The following is a 22,325-nucleotide window of genomic DNA, read 5'->3' as shown; positions in this document are numbered from 1 at the left end:
TTCTTTGTGAGCTGATAGAAACGAGAAAGAAAAGCACTGCTTTTTCTCTCACATGGATATAATCTTTGACTCTTCAGAGCTATCTTTATTTACTTATTTTTGAGACAGGGCCTCATTATGTAGACCAGGCTGACCTTGAACTCATAGAGCTGCTTCCGGCTCTGCCTTCCAAATGCTGGGATTGGTGAGTGCTGGATACACATGCCACCACCTCTGTCTGTCTGTCTCTCTCTCTCTCTTTTCTCTGTTTCTCTCTCTCTCTCTGTGTACATATATATGTGTGTACGCCCGTGTGTATATATGTGTGTGAGTATGTATGTGTGTGTTAAGTTGAAGTACTCATAGAAGTCAGGAACCCTGTAAGGAACCATGATGGAGGTCAAATTTCAAGATCAGAGAGATAGACAAAAGTTGTAGGGGGCAAAGGGGACTAGGAATAGGAATAGGAAACAGGAAGGGTTAAGTAATGCAGGGGGTAGGGAGAAGGGTAGAGAAGTGGAGTGTGGAGAGGTCTAACTAAAGACCTTTGGAAATGCTATATAGAAACCTGTACCATAGAAGATTCCTATACATAAAAGGGATTTAAACGGAGTTACCCTGTAACAGGAGGGTGGTGCCTCCCCATATACTCTAGGCCACCAGATTAATAAAAGCTCAGGGCCAGGTATAAGTTACCTCTTTTTGAGTTGTTGGTCAGTGGAGGTTCCATAGACTCCCACGCATCGCAAGCTATATTGCCATTGCTCTGGGTTACCCTCCAGAACTTGACGGTAAGACTCTGTTGCTGAAGATAGCGCACGCTTGACTTATACAGCACGAAGACATCAAAAAGATACAGACCTTGAAGGTTTATCTCTTATTGCTTATATACTCTACTGGTTAGTTTTAATAGTGCTGGGAGGCTTCAACAGTGAGACTTGGGAGAGCAGTGCTGGACAGTCTTACCAGCTGTGAACATTGGAAGCTACAGCAACAATCTGGCTGGCAGGATAGGCCTGCTGGTACAATAGTGGCATAAATGTTATGGGAGCAACCAACTGCTTTCTTATGGGATTAAAAGCCCACTCCACAAGATGGAGCTCGTGCCTTATACTATTAATTGGGCCAAAAAAACTGGAGGCCAGTGAGGTCATAAGCCTTCAGGTAGAACTTAGTACTAGTATCTGCTTTATAGGCACAATAAGAAGCTGTTTTCTAGGTTTTTCTCTTTATGCCTGTAGATCAGTTAATCTCGCAGCACTCACAGGAGGGTCCTCCTTTTGCATTAGGTAGTGATTTCATACAGAGACCCACAACTGATCAGTGTCCATGGAGTGCCTGGCCCTAAATGGGCCACCCATGTTCCTCCCCTCCCCCCAGGGCTCAGTGATCATTATGGGGGGCAGACAGAAAGATTGTAAGAGCCAGAGGGAGTAGATGTGTGCAGAGAACGAGTGTTTGCTGTGGCAGCGTCGTGACTGAGTGTACTGTGACCTGCACAGAAAGAGCCAGACAAAGTCCAATGTGGTCAGGGCAGGAGGAGCTCAAAGTTGCGTCCCTGTCTAAGGAGGTGTTGGCAGTTGATTGTGGGTTGGGGCAGGAGGAGCTCAAAGTCGTGTCCCTGTCTAAGGAGGTGTCGGCAGTTGATTGCTGGTAGGGAAAATCCAGTTTTTCAAGGCTGTGGATGCCGGTGCACATGCAGGCAGCCCCAAGTGAACTCCGCTTGCCCTTTCTAAAGGCCGTAAGAAGGTAGTAGAGAGAAGTGGCCCTGAGGGAGGAGCTGGAACAGCAGGACTGTGGGGCAGATTTGATTAAAGCATTATATACAACAGGTGGAATTCTCAAACACCATGCTGACTGGAGCACTGAAAGGTGATAGCCGTCCTCTGACTGTGTCCACCTGCCCTGCTTGGCTGTTCTCCTTGCCGCACAAACTCAGCAGCAGCTGAAGCAAGGCCAAGTTGCTGAGCTGCACGGTTCTGCTGTAGGAGAGGGGCTCTTGGGAAGCAGTAATCTCTGTTGAGTGTGCATCTGCGGGGTGTGCCAAAGTACATGCAGCAGGCCCTTGGTGCACGCTGGAGTGCAGAGATATAGGAGCCTTAAAAATACGTTGTCATTTTAATTTAAAGATTAGTTTTTAGCAATAGATTCACATTTGCCTTCCTCTTCCTCCTCCCTCCCCCATCTCTAGGTCTGGGTGAGATTAACTATATGCATGAGCTGCTCACGAACATGATTCACAAAAGGTATGTCTCAGTGGTGTGCTTTGTTTGGCTGTTAGAGCACTGTGTTGCTTATCCTTGCCTAATTTAATTTCCTCACTGAATAGTTGCTTGTGTCTGCTGTGTGTCATGTGATATTTTATTTTAGGGCTTTGTTTCTTAGGTTACAGGTCTACCCACTCCATTCCAGTGTGACTTTAGAAGAACAGAATAACGTATTTTTAAGCCCAGTCCCTGGGTACAGAAAGGTAAGAAGCTGGCAAGGTGAGGCGTGTCGCCCTTAGTGGAGAACGACTGGTGAGTTAGCCTCTTTCCCGGTGTGCCCCAAACTGGTGCTGAGTCACCAGGCAAGTGTGTATCGATGAGAATCTATGCCCCTTCATGTTGTAGTTTGTGAATCAGTTTCCTGAAAAGCTAAGATGGTTTTGTTTGTTTTTGAGACAGAGAAGGCCCAAGCTGGCCTTGAACTTGAGATCACCTTACATCCTCCTGAATTCTGAGGTTATAGGTGTATACTACTGTTATGCCTGGCAAAAATAAGATTTGTATTTGTTTGAGTTCCTGAATCCAGGGCATTGTTGTGAGGAGGTTTGCTCCTTGGAGTGGTGACTTTGACAGAAGCTGTGGTCTGAGTCCTCTGGGGGCTGCCAGGTTTTTACCACCACTCCTCAGAGCTGCCCAGGAGGATCTGAGTCTGGGACCCTGAGCTTTTGGCCCAAATCTCTGCTCTTCTTGAGGATGTTTGGAATCTCTGGGCAAACTGGACAGACCTTGGATGCTGCTCCAGGTTGCTCAGGGTGTCACTTGCTCTAGATTTGACCTGCTTATGCTTTTTGGCTCCCAGTAATCCCGCAGCCCCTCTGCTCAAGCTTTTATAACAGGTTCATGAGCAGATCTTTGGCCATGTCATTCTTGCCCCTGTTGTTTTTAACAAAATGTCAGTCATTCAATTTTACCAATGAAGATTCAGGAGCCAGATGCTGGGTGAAAGCCTGCTAGCTCAGAGAGGCAGAGAAAGCACCCAGCTGACCTTCCTCCTCAGCAGATATCCCAGAAAAAAAGAAGCTCTCCATCAAAATCCCCTCAAACTGAATGTTCTTTCCTTCTACTTCCTGTCTCTCTGTCCATTTGCCTGACTTCCTCTTATTCACTGTGGTTTTTTTCCTATGTTCATTTTCTGACAACTGGTTGCTTGCTCTGCCTCTTGACCTATCGTTGACTTTATGTAATCCTGTTTACAATATTTAAGCAGAAAGCTCTTGGATTAAAGGTGTGTGCTAGAGCTGAGCCACACCACAACTAGAAACAAGTTTTTCCAGTAAACAACAGAGTCTTGGGGTTCACAGTGTGATCAAACATCCTGCAACATGCACCTCTTATGTTGCATGTGTCTGGCTTTCTGTGCATCAGGAGCAACTCAGTCAGTTGTGACCTGCATAAAATCCGAAAATGGTTAATTTCTAATTCTGAGTTCAGTATTTACAGTAATTTTCAAACTAGACCTTTTTCTAACTGCAACAGTGCCCTGAGTAGAGGGAAAACATGAACTTGCTCTGTCTGGTGCTCCACAGATCATCCTGTCCACCAACATTGCAGAGAGCTCCGTCACAGTTCCAGACGTCAAATATGGTAAGGCCTTTCTGTGTGATAGCTGGCAGCCATAGGATTTTCTGTAGCACAGGGCTCCTCCTCTGTTCTCCCCTCTCCCCATGTTTAGAAAAGAGACTCAGAGAAAGGCTCACAAAGGTCCAGTCTTTCATGTTCTTGGCTCATTACTGTTTCCTCTGAGCATGTTTTCCTTCAGGCAGGGCTGCCTCTAGGGGATGCTAGGGTATTTCAGGGATCTCGTGAAAGCAGAATTTTGAGGCTGCCGTGGTGGAGTCCTGGGATAGAAAGGTAGGCAAGTGAAGGTAGCTTGGAAGAAAGCCATGGCAACTCCATTGTCTGGTCCTCTGTATATATGTATTTAGCTTGTTTGCTCATGAGTTGTTTCTTGTGTTCATCAGTCATGTTTGAGGGATCAGTGCACGTAGCCAGGGCTACAGTACCTTGTGAGGAAGACTGTATTGTCATATTGACTACAGTCTGCTGGGAAACAGTTGACACATGAATTAGAGTTTCCTGTAGATACAAACATTATGTGGGAAAAGAAATTCCAATTTTTTTGGGGGGTCACCTTTTAGATAGGATGAGTCTTAGTTAAGGTTGCTATTGCAGTGACCAAAAGCAACTTGGGAAGGAAATGGTTTATTTATCTTATGCTTTCACATTATAGTTCTTTCTCACAGGAAATCAGGACAGGACCCTGGAGGCAGGGGCTGATGCAGAGGCCTTGGAGGGTGCTCCTTACTGGCTTGCTCATGGCTTGCCCAGCTGGTTTCTTCTAGGACCCAGCACACTTGCCCAGGGATGGCACCACCCACAATGGGTTGGGCCCTCCCCCATCAATCACTAATAGAGAAAATGGCTTATAGCCTGATCTTATGAAAGCATTTTATCAATTGAGGTTTCCTTTCCTTAAATGATTTTAGCTTGTATCAAGTTGACATAAAACTAGCCAGCACAGGGTATATATTAGTTACTTTTTTATTGATAAAACACCATGACTTAAAAAAAAAAAAGGCTTATTTGGGGCTTATGATTCCAGAAGAATAATAGTTCATCATGGAAGATCAGAGATAGCAGATAGCAGGTAGCTATAGCCACAGCTATGAGCTCACATCTTGAATCCCAAGCAGGAAACAGTTTGAGAGCACACACTGTGAATAGTGGGAAGCTTTTGATACCTTGACTGCCTCTGGAGACACACCTCTTCCAACAAGTCCGTATTTCCTTCTAACCCTTCCCAAACGGCCACCAACTGGGGACCCAAGTATTCACATGTGCAAACTTATGGGGGACATCGCATTCAAACCACTCCAGGATGGCATAGGATGGCATGGGACTCTTTCCTTGAGGAAGCAGTATTTGAACAAAGGCCTAAACGGAATGAAAAGTGAGCTGTGTGAAAATGTGATTCAGACATAAGGAGCACAATTTAGGAACATCAAGAGGCAAAGATTGTATAAGCCGAGGGAAGGGAAGCTAACAGGGATTGGGTCTGTGCTGGCAGAAATTGTAGACGACCAGACACAAGCCTTTGTTTTCATGATGCAGTCAGGGTGAGTACTAGTGAGACAGCAAGAGAAGTCAGCAGGTTGTGATGGTAGGAGAAACGGTTAGGAAAGATAGAGCTTTGGGGGGTGGCTAGAAAAGGACATAAAGTCCAGTCAAATCCTGGTCATGAAAACAGAGGTCGGGTCTTCCAGGCCAGAGTGAGAGGGAAGAAAGCAGTGGGACCCTGGGTCACAGCCGCAGGGTCCGGATGCAGAAGAGAGCTGGGATATAAAGTCGTTTGCCTGCGTTGCTCTGGGTGTAGACTGAAATGAGGCAGATAAGGGGAAAGGATGATGAGCTGAGGGCTGCTGGCACCCGGCATGGGCGCTGACGCCTTACACAGACAGCACCCACAGGGTAGACATGCCCGTGTCTGCTCTGACCCTGAAGGCAGGAACAGCCATTTGCTGAGGGGCCTTACAAGGGATTGTGATGTGTGGTCTGAGCAGAGGGAGCCAGAGCAAGGTGAGTGTAGACTGACTGGAGCAGGCTGGGGAGGATGCTAAGCCACAGAGTTGCAGTGAGGAGAGAGGTGCTTGGGGAAGAGAAAGCAGCTGTTCAGATGTCATTGGATGGAGGAAGGGCTCTGGTCTGGCACACGGCATAGAGGATGTGCTAATAGGAGGATGTCGGGTAGAGTGTAAGGGTGATGAGAGGGAGGCTTCTGGACTCTGAGAGGAGAGAGGGTCAGCACAGTTTTCCCTGGGCTTAAACTCACCAAAGGTGTGTTAGGACTGGTGGAATGAGAACACTGTGGGGTCAGCTGAGAGAGGAGGAGGTGTGTGGCACAGCCTGGGGAGGGCGGTAGCAGTGAGATGGGAGGACGGGAGTCTGCCTTCTGTTTCTCCAAAGGACACTTTCCACTATGCATAGAAAGGTGCTGTCCAGGGGCCGCAGATGAGGCTCCTTCACCTGGGCCTCGTAGATGAACAGCTTGAAGCATAGAGAATATAGATCATTTGTTACACTCACAGGTAGGCATACACACCAACAGAGAGACAGACAGGAACACAGGATTTGAATCTAGGTAATTCAGAACATAAGCCTGTCTTCCCTACCTCTGGTATGATGCTATTTGGAGTAACTAATCTTACAAGTGCATCCAGACAGGTATTTATGATAACTTGGGTTTGACAAAGACCCAAAGACGCCCAGTTCTGATCTAGGAGGAGACCTTGGTAGGAACAGTGAGCAGGCAGGCACAGTCCCAGGAGCCTCTGTAGGCATGCCAGCTCCAACAGCTGCATGTTCACACTGTGGGATTATGAGAATAATCCCATGTTGGCATGGTGTTTATACGTTTTTTTTTTTAATGGCAGTTATAGACTTTTGTCTGACCAGGACTCTGGTTTGTGATGAAGATACAAATTATCAGAGCCTGCGACTGAGCTGGGCCTCGAAGACCAGCTGTGACCAGAGGAAAGGTAAGGCGCTTGTGGCAGGGCACACGGAGGTTTTGGTGGTCACATGGTACATGCAGGTATCTTCCCAAGAGCTTTGTTTTAGCCTTTTCTCTCTCACTCAGATACTTCCTTTCTCGGGACTGGTTTTAAGTTGAATGGTCAATATCTTGGTTTTCAGTCACAATTGGCTCCATGTTTTTCAGTGTTTAGTGTCAGCTCCTAAGGGACAGACAGCCTATTATCTCAGTATTTGCCATTTTCACAGTGGAAATTCTAAAAATGTATTTAATAGATAGGGAAGCCAAGTGGATCACTTGAGTGATTTTGACAAGCCATCTGTGGGCCACCTCTAAATCCTGGTGTCTCTAGGATCTTCTGCTTAGTGAGTTCCATGGAGGGACCAAGGTTTTTACTGTTTTGACTGGCCTAGTGCGGTAGATCCTGATCTTGTTTAATGGCTGCTTTGCATTTCTCTCAACACTGATGTTAATGTGACCAATGCCAAATGGGGTTGAGCCTTTCTTTTGCAGGCCGTGCTGGACGGGTGTCTAAAGGTTACTGTTACAGACTGATCCACAAGGACTTCTGGGACAGCTCTATCCCTGATCATGTTGTTCCTGAGATGTTGGTAATGAATTTTGTTCATTGTCACTGTTAGTTTTTTGTGTTCATACAGAATTTTATTGTTTACTCAGCATTGTGCATTCTGTTCTGGCCCTTGTACTGCTGATATTCTTTTTATTTGTTTGTTTTTTTTTACTTTTCCAGACAAAGTAAAAATCTCTGTGTAGCCCTGGCTGTCCTGGACTTGCTTTGTAGACCAGGCTGGCTTTGAACTCACAGAGCTCCTCCTGCCTTTGTCTTCCAAGGGCTGCCGCCTACTATTGACGGTCTTAACTGTGTGTGTCACTCCTCAGGGGCCATCCCCCTTTTTGCATAAGGGCTTTCACTGGCCTGAAATTCACCAAGGAGGCTGGGCTGTCTGCCTAGAGACCCCAGGGATTCACCTGCACTTGTGTGCAGGGCAAGAGCTTGCTGCAGCGCGTAGAGAGCAAACTGTACGAGGGTTTGTCCTTTCACTGTGTAGACTGGAATTGAACTCAGGTTGTTAGGTGAATGACAGGCTCATTCCCCTGTTAAATCACTGCACTGCCCCAGCCCTGTTTGTGATTACTTTTTAAAAATTAAAAAAAAAATTATGTGTTGTGTATTGGTGTTTTCCCTGTGTGTCTATCTGTGCACCAGGCATGAAGTTCCCACAGAGGTCAGAAAGGGTTTTGGGTCCTCTAGAGCTGGCATTTCAGATTGTTCTTTTTAAAAACAAACAAACAAACAAACAAACAAACAGTTTTTCTTTCTTTTTTTTTAAGATTTATTTATTTATTATATATCCAATGTTCTGGATGCATGCATACCAGATCTCATTATAGATGGTTGTGGGCCACCATATGGTTGCCGGGAATTGAACTCAGGACTTCTGGAAGAGCAGCCAGTGCTCTTAACCTCTGAGCCATCTCTCCAGCAGATTGTTCTTATCTACCAAATCAGTGCTGGGAACCAAATCCCAGTCCTGGAAGAGCAGCCAGGGCTTCTAAGCACCAAGCCTGCCTCCAGCCTCCCTGTTTGGAATCCTTAAGGAGAGGAGTGCTACCAGGTGTCTGTTGGCCCCATAATGCTGCTTTCTTTTAAACCAATGTTTTCTGTTGCTTTTATAGTGAGTGATTATGGATTAGCCTTTTTATCTTTCCTCTTTTTCTCCTTTTTCTTTCCTTTTTCCACTCTCTTCTGCCTCTCTTAATACCTTTTTTTTTTTTTTTAAAAGACAGGGTCTTGCTGTATCCCCCAGGCTGGTTTCAAACTCAGAATTCATAAGCATGTACCATTATACCAGGCCTGGTTTCTCTCTCTTCTTCCCGACTTTGTATTTTGTTTTGAGTCAGGACCTTGAACGCCTGTTCCTCCAGCTTCCATCTCCCAGGGCTGGGATCATAGGTGTGTGCCATGCCCAGCTTGCTTCCATCTTTTCTTCTTCCTTACCCTTCTCTGTTGCTGTCCATCTCTATTGCTTCTCTTCCCACCTCTCTTTTGCTCCTCTTCCTGCCTCTCCTTTGCATATTTTCTTTGTAGCACAAGTCATGAAGAGGTTAATTGGTTTAGCACCATATGAATTGAAATTCTGTTCTTTTCAGCGTTGTCCATTGGGAAGCACAATACTGAAAGTGAAGTTACTTGACATGGGCGAACCAAGAGCTCTGCTGGCAACTGCCCTGTCTCCGCCTAGTCTGAGTGACATTGAGCGCACCATTCTTCTGCTGAAGGAGGTGGGACTCGTGCAAGTACTTAGTGGTAGGAAAGGACTTTTACTCTGTGGTAATCCTTAATGTAGTTTAGTTATAAACTACATTATACTTAGTGGTACTTAGTGGTAGGAAAGGACTTTTACGCTGTGGTAATCCTTAATGTAGTTTAGTTATAAATGCTCGGCAGGAGACTCTGGTGCCAGGCCTGTCCTTCAGACTTACCTTGCTGGTGTTTCTGCTGCCTACCACCTCTCCATCCTTATGGTCCCTCCCTGAGAAGCACCTATCACTTTCTTCAGTCACTGCCAGTCTGCTTTTGCTCTTTCTCTAGTTTTGTTCCCCCACCTCATTCTAGGCCTCCTGCCCAGCCATTGCCTGAGACCCAATTCCCGCTTTGCTTTCCTTGGACCACTCCTGACTCAGGCTCTGCTCTTGTGACCTGCCCTCACTGGCCCTGAGAGCAGCAGAATCCTACTCCACATACTGTTTGCTGGGGCCAGGGATAGTCCACTTCTGACCCCCAGAAGTTGGGATGCCAATAATGTTTTCTTCTCAGAAGTGGTTTGTCAGTGTAGTTGAGTGCTGTGCTGAGTGACTGGGCCCCTGGAGACTGTCTCAGTGTGTGCTGCTCTTGTTATGCCCAGGACTGGGTGGATTGTAGAAGTCTCTGTGTGGGTTATCTCCAGTGACATGACATGCTTTTTAAAAGTACTGAAGAAGTGACTTTCAGGAGCATGTTGAGGCCATCAGCCTTGACCTTAGTTGTCAGATTACCTTAGCTGTCTTCAGAACCTGGTTCATTAGAAGCTGTTATACCCTGGCTGTCTTGCACCTTCTGCCTTAAGGAGAAAAGGTTTGTGGATATGTCAGCACTCACTAAAGGCCCTAACTTGTTTCATAAGGTTGGAGCACTGGCAGTTAGTGGGCAGAGAGAAGATGAAAACCCCCATGATGGCGAATTGACCTTCTTGGGAAGAGTGCTGGCACAGCTCCCAGTCAGTCAGCAGTTGGGCAAACTCATTGTGCTGGGCCATGTATTTGGGTGCCTGGATGAATGTCTTATTATAGGTAAGTGTGGGACAGGTGTAGGACAGGTATGGGACAGGTGTGGGACAGGTGTGGGACAGGTGTGTGTTGGCATGTGTTTTGAGGCTCCATCCTCTGTTTTCTGTCCTCAGCGGCAGCTCTTTCCCTGAAGAATTTTTTCACCATGCCGTTTCGGCAGCATCTGGATGGATATAGGTATTTACCGTTCTTGCTGTAAGGTCGGCTTCCTGGTGGCACCGGATGACGCTTTATTAATCTGTTTGCAGGAACAAAGTGCACTTCTCGGGCAGCAGTAAGAGTGACTGCCTGGCGCTTGTGGAGGCGTTCAAGGTGAGTGTGTCATCCTCTGGAGGTGGTGGTGGCCGACTAGACCACCCTGGCTGTGAGCGTGCACAGAGGTCTTTTCTCATGGCGTTGGTGAGGCTTCTGGTGACCAGCACAAAGTAACAGCTGCTGGGGAGCAGTGTGCGGGTGTCTGGGCCAATTTCCTGAAGCTGATCAAAACATTCAATTTATACATTTTCTGTGTCAACCGCATGTTGACACTTGAGGCTGAGATTGTGTTGTTTTAGGCCTGGCAGGCTTGCAGACAGCGAGGAGAGCTGCGGCATCCCAAGGTTAGTAGTTTCCTCCTTGCTGCTGAGTCCCTACCGGTCTGTCTTAGCTGTCACTCTGTGTGGGTCTTCCCACAGTGTGTGCGCTGTGATGGCCCTGCATGTCGCTGCTGCTTGCTGTCCTCGGGGTGGGCAGCCCAGGTGTGTCCGACTACCGCAGAGTGCTACTCTTCGGCGCTTGTGGAAAGGAAGCTGTCCAGCTAGCAGAGCGGTGCTCCATTCCACGGCCGCCTCACTCTGTGGTGCCTGCTGGCTTTAGGGTGAACATGCTGATTCAATGACTCAGAATTAACGGCCTTGTTGCCTCTGATGCTTTAGATAAAGGGCTTAACAGCCTAATCCAGTAGCCTCTATTTCTTCTCTTTTTTGATAAGGCTTTTTCTTCTGAACTAATCAGGCTCCAAAGACCATTGTAGGCACGCCTGTGTATATAGTTTTGTTGTGCCTCAGCGGGTCTTCACCAACAAGTGTATGAGCTGCACTTTAAAAACACTACACCTTATTTATTATCTTCCCTGTTGCTACAGTGTGACGTCTTTGATTTTGGGGACAGGTAAACTGAGGAAGAGCCATCCCTGTATAATGTCTGTGGTTTCTGGCTTCAGGGTGATATTGGAAGTTCTATTCACGGTCACTCAAGTGCACTGTTGGATATTGCAGAAGCTTAGTCCTGCCTGTTGAGGCTCTAGACAAGACATGTGTTGTAGTAGCAGATTAACCTCTGACTTACTGACCTCACGTTGGATACTGTGATCTTATGTGTTCAAAGGATGAACTTGACTGGGGACGGCTAAATTACATTCAGATAAAAAGAATCAGAGAGGTAAGCTATACATTCTTTGACTTGATTGATGCAGACAAACAGACTTAAAAATGGTTATTAAAGCACCAGCCATGCGCTGGTACAGGGAGCAAATGTCTGCCCATTCCCACCGTTAGCGGGAGGCCTTGGGTACAGATGCCTCGCTGTGTGATAAATGCTTGGTTATAGGACCCCTCCTGAAATGCCATTCTGTGATGAGCACCTGTGTACTCTTAGATGCTATCTTTGTAGGATTTTCAAGATAAGCATTCGATCTTTTCATTTTTAACTGAGCAACGTAAGTAAACACATTATGGGCTTGGACTTCTGATTCCAATTTGTGTTCTTAGAGTAAATGTCCTTGATGTTTTAATATTGCCGAATTCTGATCCCTGGTGTTTTCTTCAGGCGTTGTTGAGAAGATGTCTAGTGAGACTGGCCTGACGCGTGGACGTTTTTGCGGGAGTGTATGCATATATGTAGCATATATTAGTCTGGGTTCTCTGTAGGAACAGGACTTACACAATTAATAAATGTCTGCCTGTCCATATCTGTCTGTCTATCCATGCACCTACCAACCCGCCCATCCATCCATCCATCTATCATCTGTCCACCAGGGATTTATTAGAGTGTGGTCTAGCTAATCCAGCAATGTCTGCCTATCAACAGAAGGTCCAACAACCCAGTAGTTATTTAATCCACAAGGGTAGATGTCTCATCTGGTCGTCAGTTTATGCTGGAATCACAAAGAAGTAGTCTCTAAGGCTGGTGAAGGAAGAGCAAGAGCAAGCAGGCAAAGAGAACAAGCTTCCTTTTTCCATGTCCTTTATATAGTTGCCAGCAGATGCTGTGGCCTAGATTAAAAGTAGATCTTCCCAGCTCAAAAAATCTGGATTAAAGACTTACCTTCCTACTTCAAAGATCTGGATTATAAGTGGGTCTTGCCACTTCAGATGATTTAATTAAGAAAAAAAAATTCTTCACAGGTATGTCCAGCCATTTGGGTTTTAGTTAATTCCAGATGTCGTCAAGTTGACAACCAAGAGTAGCCGCCACACAGCTCAAGTCAGATTTTGGCACTAAATTAGAATAAACTACAGTTGTAGGGAGAAGCATCTTTTTAGGTCCAGGAGTAGCTTTGGTAACAACTTAATAATTGAAAATGTTTATTTTGATCTCATGTATCCCCCAGTTCCTTTTGGGGGGATTTTCTTTCAAAGGAGGTTCTCCCTGTTCTGTTAGCCTACGCTAGCTCAGAACTCAAATCCTTGTGTTCAGTCTCCTGAGTTCTGAGGTTATAGGTGTGTACCATCAAAACCAGCCAAGATACGGGTGTGTATATGTGCACATGTATTGTGTGTGTGTGTGTGTGTGTGTGTGTGTGTGTAGTGTGTGTTGTGTGTGTATGTGGTATATCAGGTTGAATGTATGAAGGTAGGCCAGAGGTTGATGGGCAGTGTCTTTCTTCAATCATGTTCTTCCTTTATTTACTTATTTTTGAGGCAGGGTCTCCAGAGAACCTAAAGCTAGATCTGGCTAGATTGGCTGATCAGTGAGCTTCAGAGATCTGCCTCACCTCCTGCTCAAATTAGGGATATAGGCACCCACTATGTCTCTCCCCTCTGCCAAGTCCTCTAATGTTCTCTTTACCTTCTGCCCTCCCAACTTCATGTTCTCTCTCTCTTAAGAGAAAAAATAAAAAAGAGAACCACAAAAAACAAACACAAAAGATAAAAATCACCAAAATCAATAACAAAAAGGAAAACACGGGGTCTGTGTTTGATATGAGACAGTGTTCTCTCTGTGTACTCCTGACTGGCCAGGAACTTGCCCTGTAGACCAGGCTGGCCTTGAACTCATCCAGTCTGCCTGCCTCTGCCTCCTAAGTGCTGGAATTAAAGGTGTGTGCTACACCAAGCTTTGGAGTCAATTTTATGGTGGTCAGCTACTCCTTTGCATGGGGCCTGCATTACAGGTCTGGGTGTTTATACAAACTATGTTTCTAAACACGAAAACAGAACGTGTTCATGGTAGTAGGTGAAGAAGACTTTAAAAGACGAAAGGTTGTGGTCGTAAGTATAGTTGGAACCACAAGCATAAGTTGAGGCTCTGGCAGTCCTGCTGTGCGGCCGCTCTGCTGTTCCCCGGCCTCGTTTGTTCCCCATCAGTGTGCTGTTTAACCAGCGGACTTGTTAACTGACCCTCCCCTGTGCCCATTTGTTTTACTCCTCTGAGGAGCATCTGTGCTTTGAGATGAGATTTCGGTGTGCACTTTAGGTGGCTGAACTCTATGAAGAGCTGAAGACCAGAATCTCGCAGTTCAACATGTTTGTGGACCCCCGCCACCCTGCCTTGGATCAGGAGTACCCATACAAGCAGCGCTTCATCCTGCAGGTGTGCTGGGCCTTCCTTTAGTGGTCGGGTTTCTTTCTCAGCTGGCTTCTTACTGGGTAACCTCGGACGGCCAGCCTGGCTTTGCCTCAACAGAGCTCCCTGCCTCTCCCTCTGAGGGCCGGGGTCAGTGTGTGCCACCACACGCACTGTCATTGTTGAGTTCTTGTTCAGGTTGGGGTTGACAATGGGTTTCTCGCCAGCTGTTGGCGCCAGCTGTGCCTCTGAGATTTTGATACTGAGTGGTCCCACATGTGTAGCACCAGAAGCCATTCTTAGTCTTTGTCTACAGCCTTCCTGGTTGTTGGTTTGTCTCAACCTGCTTGTTTTTCTCAGTGAGAAAACATCCTGCCACCCTGGGCCAGTGATAGAGTGTTGCGGGATATTTGATCCCATTGTGAGCCCTGAGATTGTGAACTGTAAAAACCTGGTTCTAATTAAGATACGCCTCAGCCTTTGATCCTCGAGCTTTCTGTACACAAGTACTTGTAGTGTGGCTCAGCTTCAGCACACACCTTCAAGCCAAGAGCTAAATAAAGCCAACCATAGGTCAAGAGGCAGACACAGGAAAGAGGGACAGTGTGGAGGAGGAGAAAGGGCTTTTTCTGGGATGTCTGCTGAGGAGGAAGGTCAACTGGGAGCTTTCTCTGCCTCTCTGAGCTAGCAGGCTTTCATCCCTGCATCTGGCTCCCAAGTCTTGGTAAGATCGAACGGTTGGCATTTTTTTTTTAATTTATTTATTATTTATAGTGTTCTGCATACACACAAGAAGGGGGCACCAGATCTCACTATAGATGGTTAGAAGCCACCATGTGTATTGGTGAACTCAGGAACTTTGGAAGAACAACTAGTGTTAACCTCTGAGCCATCTCTCCAGCCTGGCATTTTGCTTTTTAAAATGACAACAGGGCCTTCTGCTGAAAGGTTCAGGGAACAGATATGCCCTCTGTTTCTGCATATGCAGGGCAGCTCTCTTACCTCGAGAAAGAGCCTTCAGCTGTGGATCAGGGATCAGATGGCTGGCTGTGGGTGAAACCTTGCAGGAACGTGGAGGTGTTTGGCTTGCACATGAACAATGCTTCCGTCATAGGCCTTCAGAGTAGGGCTGCATTTCGTGGCCCTGGTTACTGTCCTCCTGATGTGGTGAAACACCAAGACCAAGGCACCTTACAGAAGGAAGAGTTTATTGAGGACTCACAGTCCAAGGCAACTTACAGAAGGAAGAATTTATTGAGGACTCACAGTTCAGAGGTTGAATCCATGGCCCTCTTGGACTGGGTACTGGAAGCAGGAGGGCCTGTAGACATGGTGCTTGAGCTGGGCACTTACATCTCTGCACAAGCATGTGCAGAGAGCACTAGAGGTGAGGGCCTTTTAAAGCCTCAGAGCCACCACAGTGACACACTCCTTCAACGAGGCCACACCTCCTAATTCTTCCCGAACAGTTCCACCAACTGGGGAGCAGATATGCAAATATATGAGCCTGTGAAGGCCATTCTCCTTCAGACACCACAAACACACAGAACAGGGTTTGAAGTGGACACCTGTAACCCAGCATAGTGGGAATACTAGTTCTTTGGGGGCTGTGAAATTGCCATATGGCCAGGGAGAGTCTTCTCTAGGTGTGTTTCATGTCGGCCGATTCTTACTGAAAAAAGGATTTTGCAGAGTGCCTTTTAGAAGTAAACATTAGGAACCAGCTTGCTGCCCAGCCGGAGGGTCCCAACTGAAGTTATGTCTATACCCGGGAAAATACCTGGCCTGTTGGAGCTCATGCTGGACGAGGGAGGGCTTACTGCACTGTTTTGAGCTCTCGTTTGCTTCATTCTCAGAAGCATTCCAGCTATTCTGCAGAAATGATGCATGTCTGCCATGGGGGATAACAGGATGTGTGAGAAGTATAGCTTTTGTGTACTGCATGTTCAAATCATGCCAGTGCTCTGGTTTGACATGAGAGCATGGTGGGAAGAAGAACTGAACACATGCTTCTTTTCCAGGTTGTACTGGCAGGTGCTTTTTATCCAAATTACTTTACTTTTGGACAGCCAGATGAGGAGATGGCAGTGAGGGAATTGGCTGGCAAAGACCCAAAGACAACAGTTGTGGTAGGTGACACATTGGACGCTGTCCCAATAGAAGAGTGTGAATGCAGGTTTCCAGGTGGACTTCGTGCAGAGGACTCTTTGTGTTCTAGTAGGTGCTCTGTGGATTTCCCCCTTAGGGGAACGCTATGCTTATTTAAAAGCCTTTCAGAGGCTTCTGTTTTCTTACTGGTCTCTTCTTCATTTTTATAGACCCCATTTTACAGGAAGGCATTGGTAATTTATATATTCAGGGTGAGTGCTGGTTTGATCATGTACGATTTTCACGATTTAAGGCCCTAAAGACTATTTTATTAGCAATTTAATGGTTCACAAAATAAAATGATATTGGCTGGCAGCTTCCTGCTGTAAGTAGCAGTGACCTCCCTGCCCTGATGCCCAACATAAGTACTTAGAGGATGTTAAAGTCAGATTTGTGGCCCCTCAAAGTCTGCGCTAAAGAATCTGACCTAGGGATAGCGTGAACTGGGAGGTGGGGGAAGGGGAGGCAATCCGATGGTGAGCTGTGGGCACTGAGTCCTGGGTTTATAAGGGGTCGTTTACAGCCAGCAATAGCAGGTGGCAATTGCAGTTACATAAATGAGACCTGGGCTTTGATTAGACTCCTTGGCAATGAAAAGCACTTGTAGCCAGGCTCAATGGTGCAATGGCGCATGCCTGTAATCCTAGCACTCTGGGAGGCAGAGGCAGGTGGTTCTCTGAGTTCAAGGCCAGCGAGTTGGAGGCCAGCCTGGTCTACCAAGTGAGTCCAGGACAGCCAAGGCTATGTGGAAACCCTGTCTCAAAAAACAAAACAAAACAACAACAAAAACTCCGAAAAAACAAAAAACAGAAAAGAAAGAAAAGCAAAGCACTTGTAAAGCTTGCTCCAGGCATACAGTAAGAGCTCAGTCATTGCTTGCTTTAGTTCTGGGAATTGTTACACTATTGCAACTGTGGGAAGTCTGAAGATTAACAAGGATGGAGCCACAGATTTAGAACATTTCAAGTGCAAGTCTTTGAAGAGCACAGCAAGTGAGAAGGATGTGAAGACGCAGTTTATGCCTGGGGAAAAGTTTCCACTTAAAAGGCCGCCATTAGCTTGTCTAGCTCAAGGACTGTCAGCTTGGGCACCAAGCTTTCTGTGGCTTTTGTCTGTGGAGAAAGGGATTAGCTTCTGTACCCTTCCTGCTGTGTCTGTCTTCAGCTGTGTGCTGTGAAAAGGCTCCACAGGACCTTATCTTAGACACACTGTCTAGCCCTAGACAGCCTGGTCAGCTGACCATTACCTGACCACATGTCATATAAACTAAATCATGGCTGGTTTAGAACCTCATTGAGAAGCCAGGTGCTGTTAAAATCTATTCCCTGAGCTTCACACAGACACTTTAACGTCAAGGCTTTACCATCCCAGTGTTGCGATGTAGCCATGCCGTGGGGCTTGAGCTTAGGCTTGGTCCCAGGCTGTGCTCTTCTTCTCTGCTGCCACCTGCAGCTCATGGAGACTTGAGCTCCTCAGGGGCTGACGGAGCACAGGGACTTCAGTGGAACGGGAGCTTGGAACATGAGTGAGCTTGATACTTGCAGAGGGCAGAGAGTGCTATAGCGGAGGGCTTTGGAGCAGCTGGAGTTGAGGCTGCTGGGTAGGAGTCTGGCTTTGCGCCATGAGGAGGGGACAGCCTTTGAGGACGGAGCAGTCCATTTTCCTTAACTCTTGCCCTGCCATTCTTTGTCAGAAGGGTGATGTTTCAGGAAGCTGTAGTTAGCGTGATCATTTTCAAGTAACAAAATGAAAGCATTAAAAAAACAAAAAACAAAACCCCCAAAACTTTTACTGTTGAACTTTTCAACAAGGAGGAAAAAGCCTTTATTTTATGCCTTTTTTGTTAAAGTCGTGTGCTTGGTAGGTACACAGATAGGCCAAGTCTGCCATGTATTTATATGGGCTGAGCTTGCAAGTGAGGGCAGGAATTGCTGCTGCTCAGCGCCTGCTCGGGTCCTTACAGGCGCCGCTGACATGTGCTATGTTCTCTCTTACAGCTGAAACACATTCCTCCTTACGGATTTCTATACTACAAGCAACTGCAGTCTCTCTTCAGACAGTGTGGTCAAGTGAAGTCCATTGTGTTTGATGGTGCCAAGTAAGTAGTCAGCTTCTGTAATCGGCTGCAATCACAAGAAGTCCTCCATTTTAAATGTTACAGAGGTCTCTTCTGGGCTACTCGTGTGGAAAAGTAGGTTCCTTGGAGGCCATCAGGCTAGCTCTCCAGTGGAACCTTGGTCTATCATATTGTCAGTGGGAGTTTCTGTCCTTTCCATCTGTATGTCCTAACGGAACTGTGTGGCCGCTGCTGTAGCATGCGTGTCCCGGTTCTCTGCAGGAATCTTCTCTTTGGTGCCCGTCCCCAGTCCCCAGCTTTTCATGGCCAGTCACTAATGGCCATGGGGGATACTCCAAAGGGCAGAGTTTATCTGTGCATTTCTTTAACACACATTTGTCATTAGTGACTTTGTAAAACATAGAGTGCAGAAATGCAGTTAATTTGGCCCTATTTTATTAGCAGGTCAGTAACAAATGGTTAGTTAAAAGAATCACCAAGAGCCTTTATTTCCAAAAGGAAATGCTTATGTATATAAGGTTACAGTTTTAAAATTGATTAGAAAACAAACAAAGCCTCTGGAGCTGAGGGCTGAACCCAGGGCCTTGTGCATTCCTCATAATTTTGCCTTTTTAGTCACAATACAAATGTCACACTAATATTTCAGAGGAAAGCAACTATGTTCTTTTTGGTTCTGCCAGGACCAGTTAGTGATATAGAAGAGCAATCAAAGAAAAATGACTGTAGCCCTTCCCATAGCAGCACGCTCTGTAGACGCTGTGAGTTTGAGGCTTGCAGGCACAGGTGAAACCTGGTAGTGAGTGGCAGTGAGTGACTCTACCCTAGGTGAAAGACTCCCGCTAGAGCCTCTCTAGACGGGGAGACCCCGCTTCCCAAGGAGCAGCGAGACCAGTCTTCGGATGCAAGCCGCAAGAGGTTTATTTCGATACACGGGTACCCGGGGCAACAAAGCCTTTCGGAAGACTTGCGCGCCTCTCGGTTGGGGTGACGGGTTTTTATAGGGCTCGGGAGCAAGAAGCACGGTTACAGAAGCGAGAAGCATAGTTACAGGGATCTGATTGGGCGCTTTGAACAAAGCCATAGTTAGGTCACGTACCCGGAACAGGGAAGGCGGGAAGGCAGATGTGAGCCGAGTCACGTACCCGGTTCTTATCTTGGGTGCCCAGAGTGTTTCAGGCGCCCAACCGCAGATATCCTGTCGTTGGGCATCTGTCCTGCCTTGCCTCTGATCTTGTACTGTTTCAGTCTTGCAAAATAGTGTTGCCAGCATTATGTTAGGGCTTTATTCTTTCACTAGGGATGTTGAAAGGGTCCTGCCAAGCTCCCTGTGCTGTTCTGCACCACTGTTTCAGTCTATAGCAGTTTTAAAACAGGAAACCAAGTCTTGTGCTGAAATTGTGAGAACTAAGATTCCTTGGCCAAAGCTCTGTGAACAATGCTGTCTCTGCACTGTGTTGTGTAGGGGTGAGGCCTGGCTCACTGGCTTGTCATTGTAACATTGCCTCAGCGCATAGTCTGTCTTTAAACCAGTCAATATTTCTATTGATTAATTGGAACGATGAGTTCCTAGCATGTTGAGAAGTATGCAGTGAGAACTTCTGTCTAACCTCAAGGGAAATTAATATGTGGTTATTTACTAGATACCTGATAAATGTATGTTTTAATTTATATTTATGGAGCAGAGCCTTTGTGGAGTTTTCACGGAATCCAACAGAGAGATTTAAAACCCTCCCTGCTGTGAACTTAGCAGTCAAGATGTCCCAGTTAAAAGTGTCCCTGGAGCTGAGTGTTCATGCTGCAGAGGAGATTGAAGGGAAGGTGCAAGGCGGGTCGGTGTCAAAGCTCAGGAACACAAGGTAATTCCAGAAGATTCCACCTGCACCAGGCTCCAAATATGTTCCCATGACTGTCGAAGCCTGGCTTTGTCACGAGGGGCCACTGCCCTTGAATCCTGGCATCTCTTCATGGGTGTCCTTGAACCTGTTACCACTTTTCCTGGGTGTTTTCCATCTGTTTGGTAGATATGATACCTGCTGTGAAGTCATCAAAAGGACTGAGTGGAAGAATTTACATTTTTGGTTTAAATTATAGAAATTGATGCTGTGCTTATTTCCTTTCTTCCTTCTTAGGTTTATGAATTTCATTTAGATAATTCTCTTTTTTTTGGCAGAGCAAGAAGTGGGCTTTAATGAAGGTGCATTTGGGCCTTGGTTCTTACCAGGGCGGTCTTCCTCGCCACCCCGCTGTTGTGACGCGGGTGTCCTGAGAGTTGGGGCGGCTAGTGGCAGCGCTCCTAGTGGCCATTGGGAATGCAGATCTTTTTTGGACACAGTTTGAATAGTATCTGGTATTTATAACAGATTCTTTTCCTTTTAGGCCAGACCCCCAGTGCCACAGAGGCAGAAGTCTTTTTAAATTTTTGTTTGTTTGAGCCAGGGTTTCACGATGTGGCCGTGACTGGCCTAGAACTTGTTTTCTAGGCCAGGTTGGCCTCAAACTCAGAGACCCCATGCCCGGCTTTATTTGTTTTGTTTTTTCAAAGTCTGACTTATCTCTTCTTCTGTGTAACCTTTGTGGTTCCAGAAGAAAGGAACCTGTGAATATGAGCAGTTGTTGAGGGAGACAGCCGATGCTCTAGGCCCAGCTGGTGTGGGATGTTGTAGGTTTTTTTTTGTTTGTTTGTTTGGTTTGGTTTTTGTAAGTTTGTTTGGTATATGTGGCTTATGTCCTTGTAGTTAGGTGTGTGGATGTGGAGGCCAGGGCCTGATAAGCTGTCACCTTAACCATTTGAGACAAGATGACTCAGTGGATTTGAAGCTCATCTATTTGGGCTGGGCTGGCTCCAGGGAACTGCCTGCATCAATGCCTCAACCAGTGCTGAGGTGATAGGTGTTACTGCTGGCTTTTCACATGGTGTGGGGGACTCTGAGGACTCGGGGCCTCATGCTTTTACCAGGCACTTTACTAACGGAACTGCTTCCTCAGCCCAAAAATTTTCTTTTGAAGTGAGATCACACTCAGTATTTCTGGTTGTGTCAGCTTTCCATTTCAGTGACAAGTACCTGACATGGTCATCTTGCAAGAGGAAAAGTTACTTTGGCTCATGGCTTCAGAAGTTTTAGTCCGTGGTTGGTTGGTCCTGTTAACAGGGACCATGGTTCCACCTCCCAAAGTTCTACTACCTGCCAGTAGCTCTATATGCAGGGCATATGGGGAATGATTAAGAACCAAACTATAGTCTCCATGTGGGTTCCCTAGTAAGGGGAGCAGGGGCTATCTCTGACATGGACTCTGTTGCTTGATCTTTGATCACTTCCCCATGGTGGGGCACCCTTGTGAGGCCATAGAAGAAGAGGATGCAGGCAGTCCTGATGAGATTTAATAGGCTGGGGCTAGATGGTGGGAGAGGAAGGCTCCCCCTTTCTAGGGACGGTGGGAGGGGAGGGATGGGGAAAGGAAAGGAAGGGATGGGAGGAAACCAGGGAGGGGTGAATAAAGTATAAAAAATAAAAATTAAAAAAGAACCAAACAATAGCACTGGAAATACTAGAGTAGGTCAAGTGGTAATTCACACCTGGAAATGTTTTTATAACATTTAATTTTATTTTCTTGTTTAAACTCATGTTACGTAGGGTGAACGTGGACTTTCAGAAGCAGACGGTAGATCCCATGCAAGTCTCATTCAACACCTTGGATAGACCCCGGACAGTTGCAGATCTCCTCCTGACAATCGATGTCACTGAGGTGAGATGTGCCGCGGGTCCCCAGAGCCTCTCCCACCTCCACACCGGAAGATGCTGGTCACAGAGCAGCCTGTCTGTGCGCCTGCAGCTCATCTGCTGAGTGTAGCTCAGCATGAATACCTGTGCTTGTGAAGTTAGGATGTGGACAGAGGGCAAGCAAGAACTTATTCTTGAGCCAACTTACTTTTTAGAATGGCAGAGTATTTAAGATGCTAAAATAACCATCTGTGGTGGACATACCTTTAATCTCAGTTCTGAGGAGGCAGAGGCAGGTCCCTATGAATTTGAGGCCAGCCTGGTCTACACAGAGAGTTTAGGCAAGATAAGGCTACACACTGAGACACTGTCTCAAAAGGAAAAAACAAAACCCTAAAAAACTTTAAAAAATTAGTTGGAGTGATATATGCTGCATAATTGTTTACATCAACAAAACTAGTATTGAAAATATTGAGTATGTTTTTCATTTA

General features: G+C 46.4%; 1 protein-coding gene across 1 annotated transcript in view; it reads left to right on the top strand.

The window, feature by feature from the left end:
* Tdrd9 (tudor domain containing 9) overlaps positions 1-22,325 on the top strand; it is an 85,609-nt gene that overhangs the window by 37,788 nt on the left and 25,496 nt on the right. Inside the window, exons 10-25 of the mRNA XM_055593076.1 lie at positions 2,171-2,225; positions 2,365-2,449; positions 3,773-3,830; positions 6,677-6,781; positions 7,291-7,388; positions 8,950-9,081; positions 9,963-10,128; positions 10,239-10,302; positions 10,374-10,437; positions 10,680-10,724; positions 11,491-11,544; positions 13,801-13,917; positions 15,912-16,019; positions 18,036-18,136; positions 19,798-19,971; positions 21,748-21,859. Coding sequence (XP_055449051.1) covers positions 2,171-2,225; positions 2,365-2,449; positions 3,773-3,830; positions 6,677-6,781; positions 7,291-7,388; positions 8,950-9,081; positions 9,963-10,128; positions 10,239-10,302; positions 10,374-10,437; positions 10,680-10,724; positions 11,491-11,544; positions 13,801-13,917; positions 15,912-16,019; positions 18,036-18,136; positions 19,798-19,971; positions 21,748-21,859 — 1,538 coding nt within the window. The remainder of the gene's footprint in view (positions 1-2,170; positions 2,226-2,364; positions 2,450-3,772; positions 3,831-6,676; positions 6,782-7,290; positions 7,389-8,949; positions 9,082-9,962; positions 10,129-10,238; positions 10,303-10,373; positions 10,438-10,679; positions 10,725-11,490; positions 11,545-13,800; positions 13,918-15,911; positions 16,020-18,035; positions 18,137-19,797; positions 19,972-21,747; positions 21,860-22,325) is intronic.

Source organism: Psammomys obesus, unplaced genomic scaffold, assembly GCF_907164565.1.
Source record: "Psammomys obesus unplaced genomic scaffold, mPsaObe1.curated_primary_1811, whole genome shotgun sequence".
Taxonomy (NCBI): domain Eukaryota; kingdom Metazoa; phylum Chordata; class Mammalia; order Rodentia; family Muridae; genus Psammomys; species Psammomys obesus.
The sequence above is the reverse complement of the archived record's forward strand: the minus strand, read 5'-3'. Positions and strand labels throughout refer to the sequence as shown.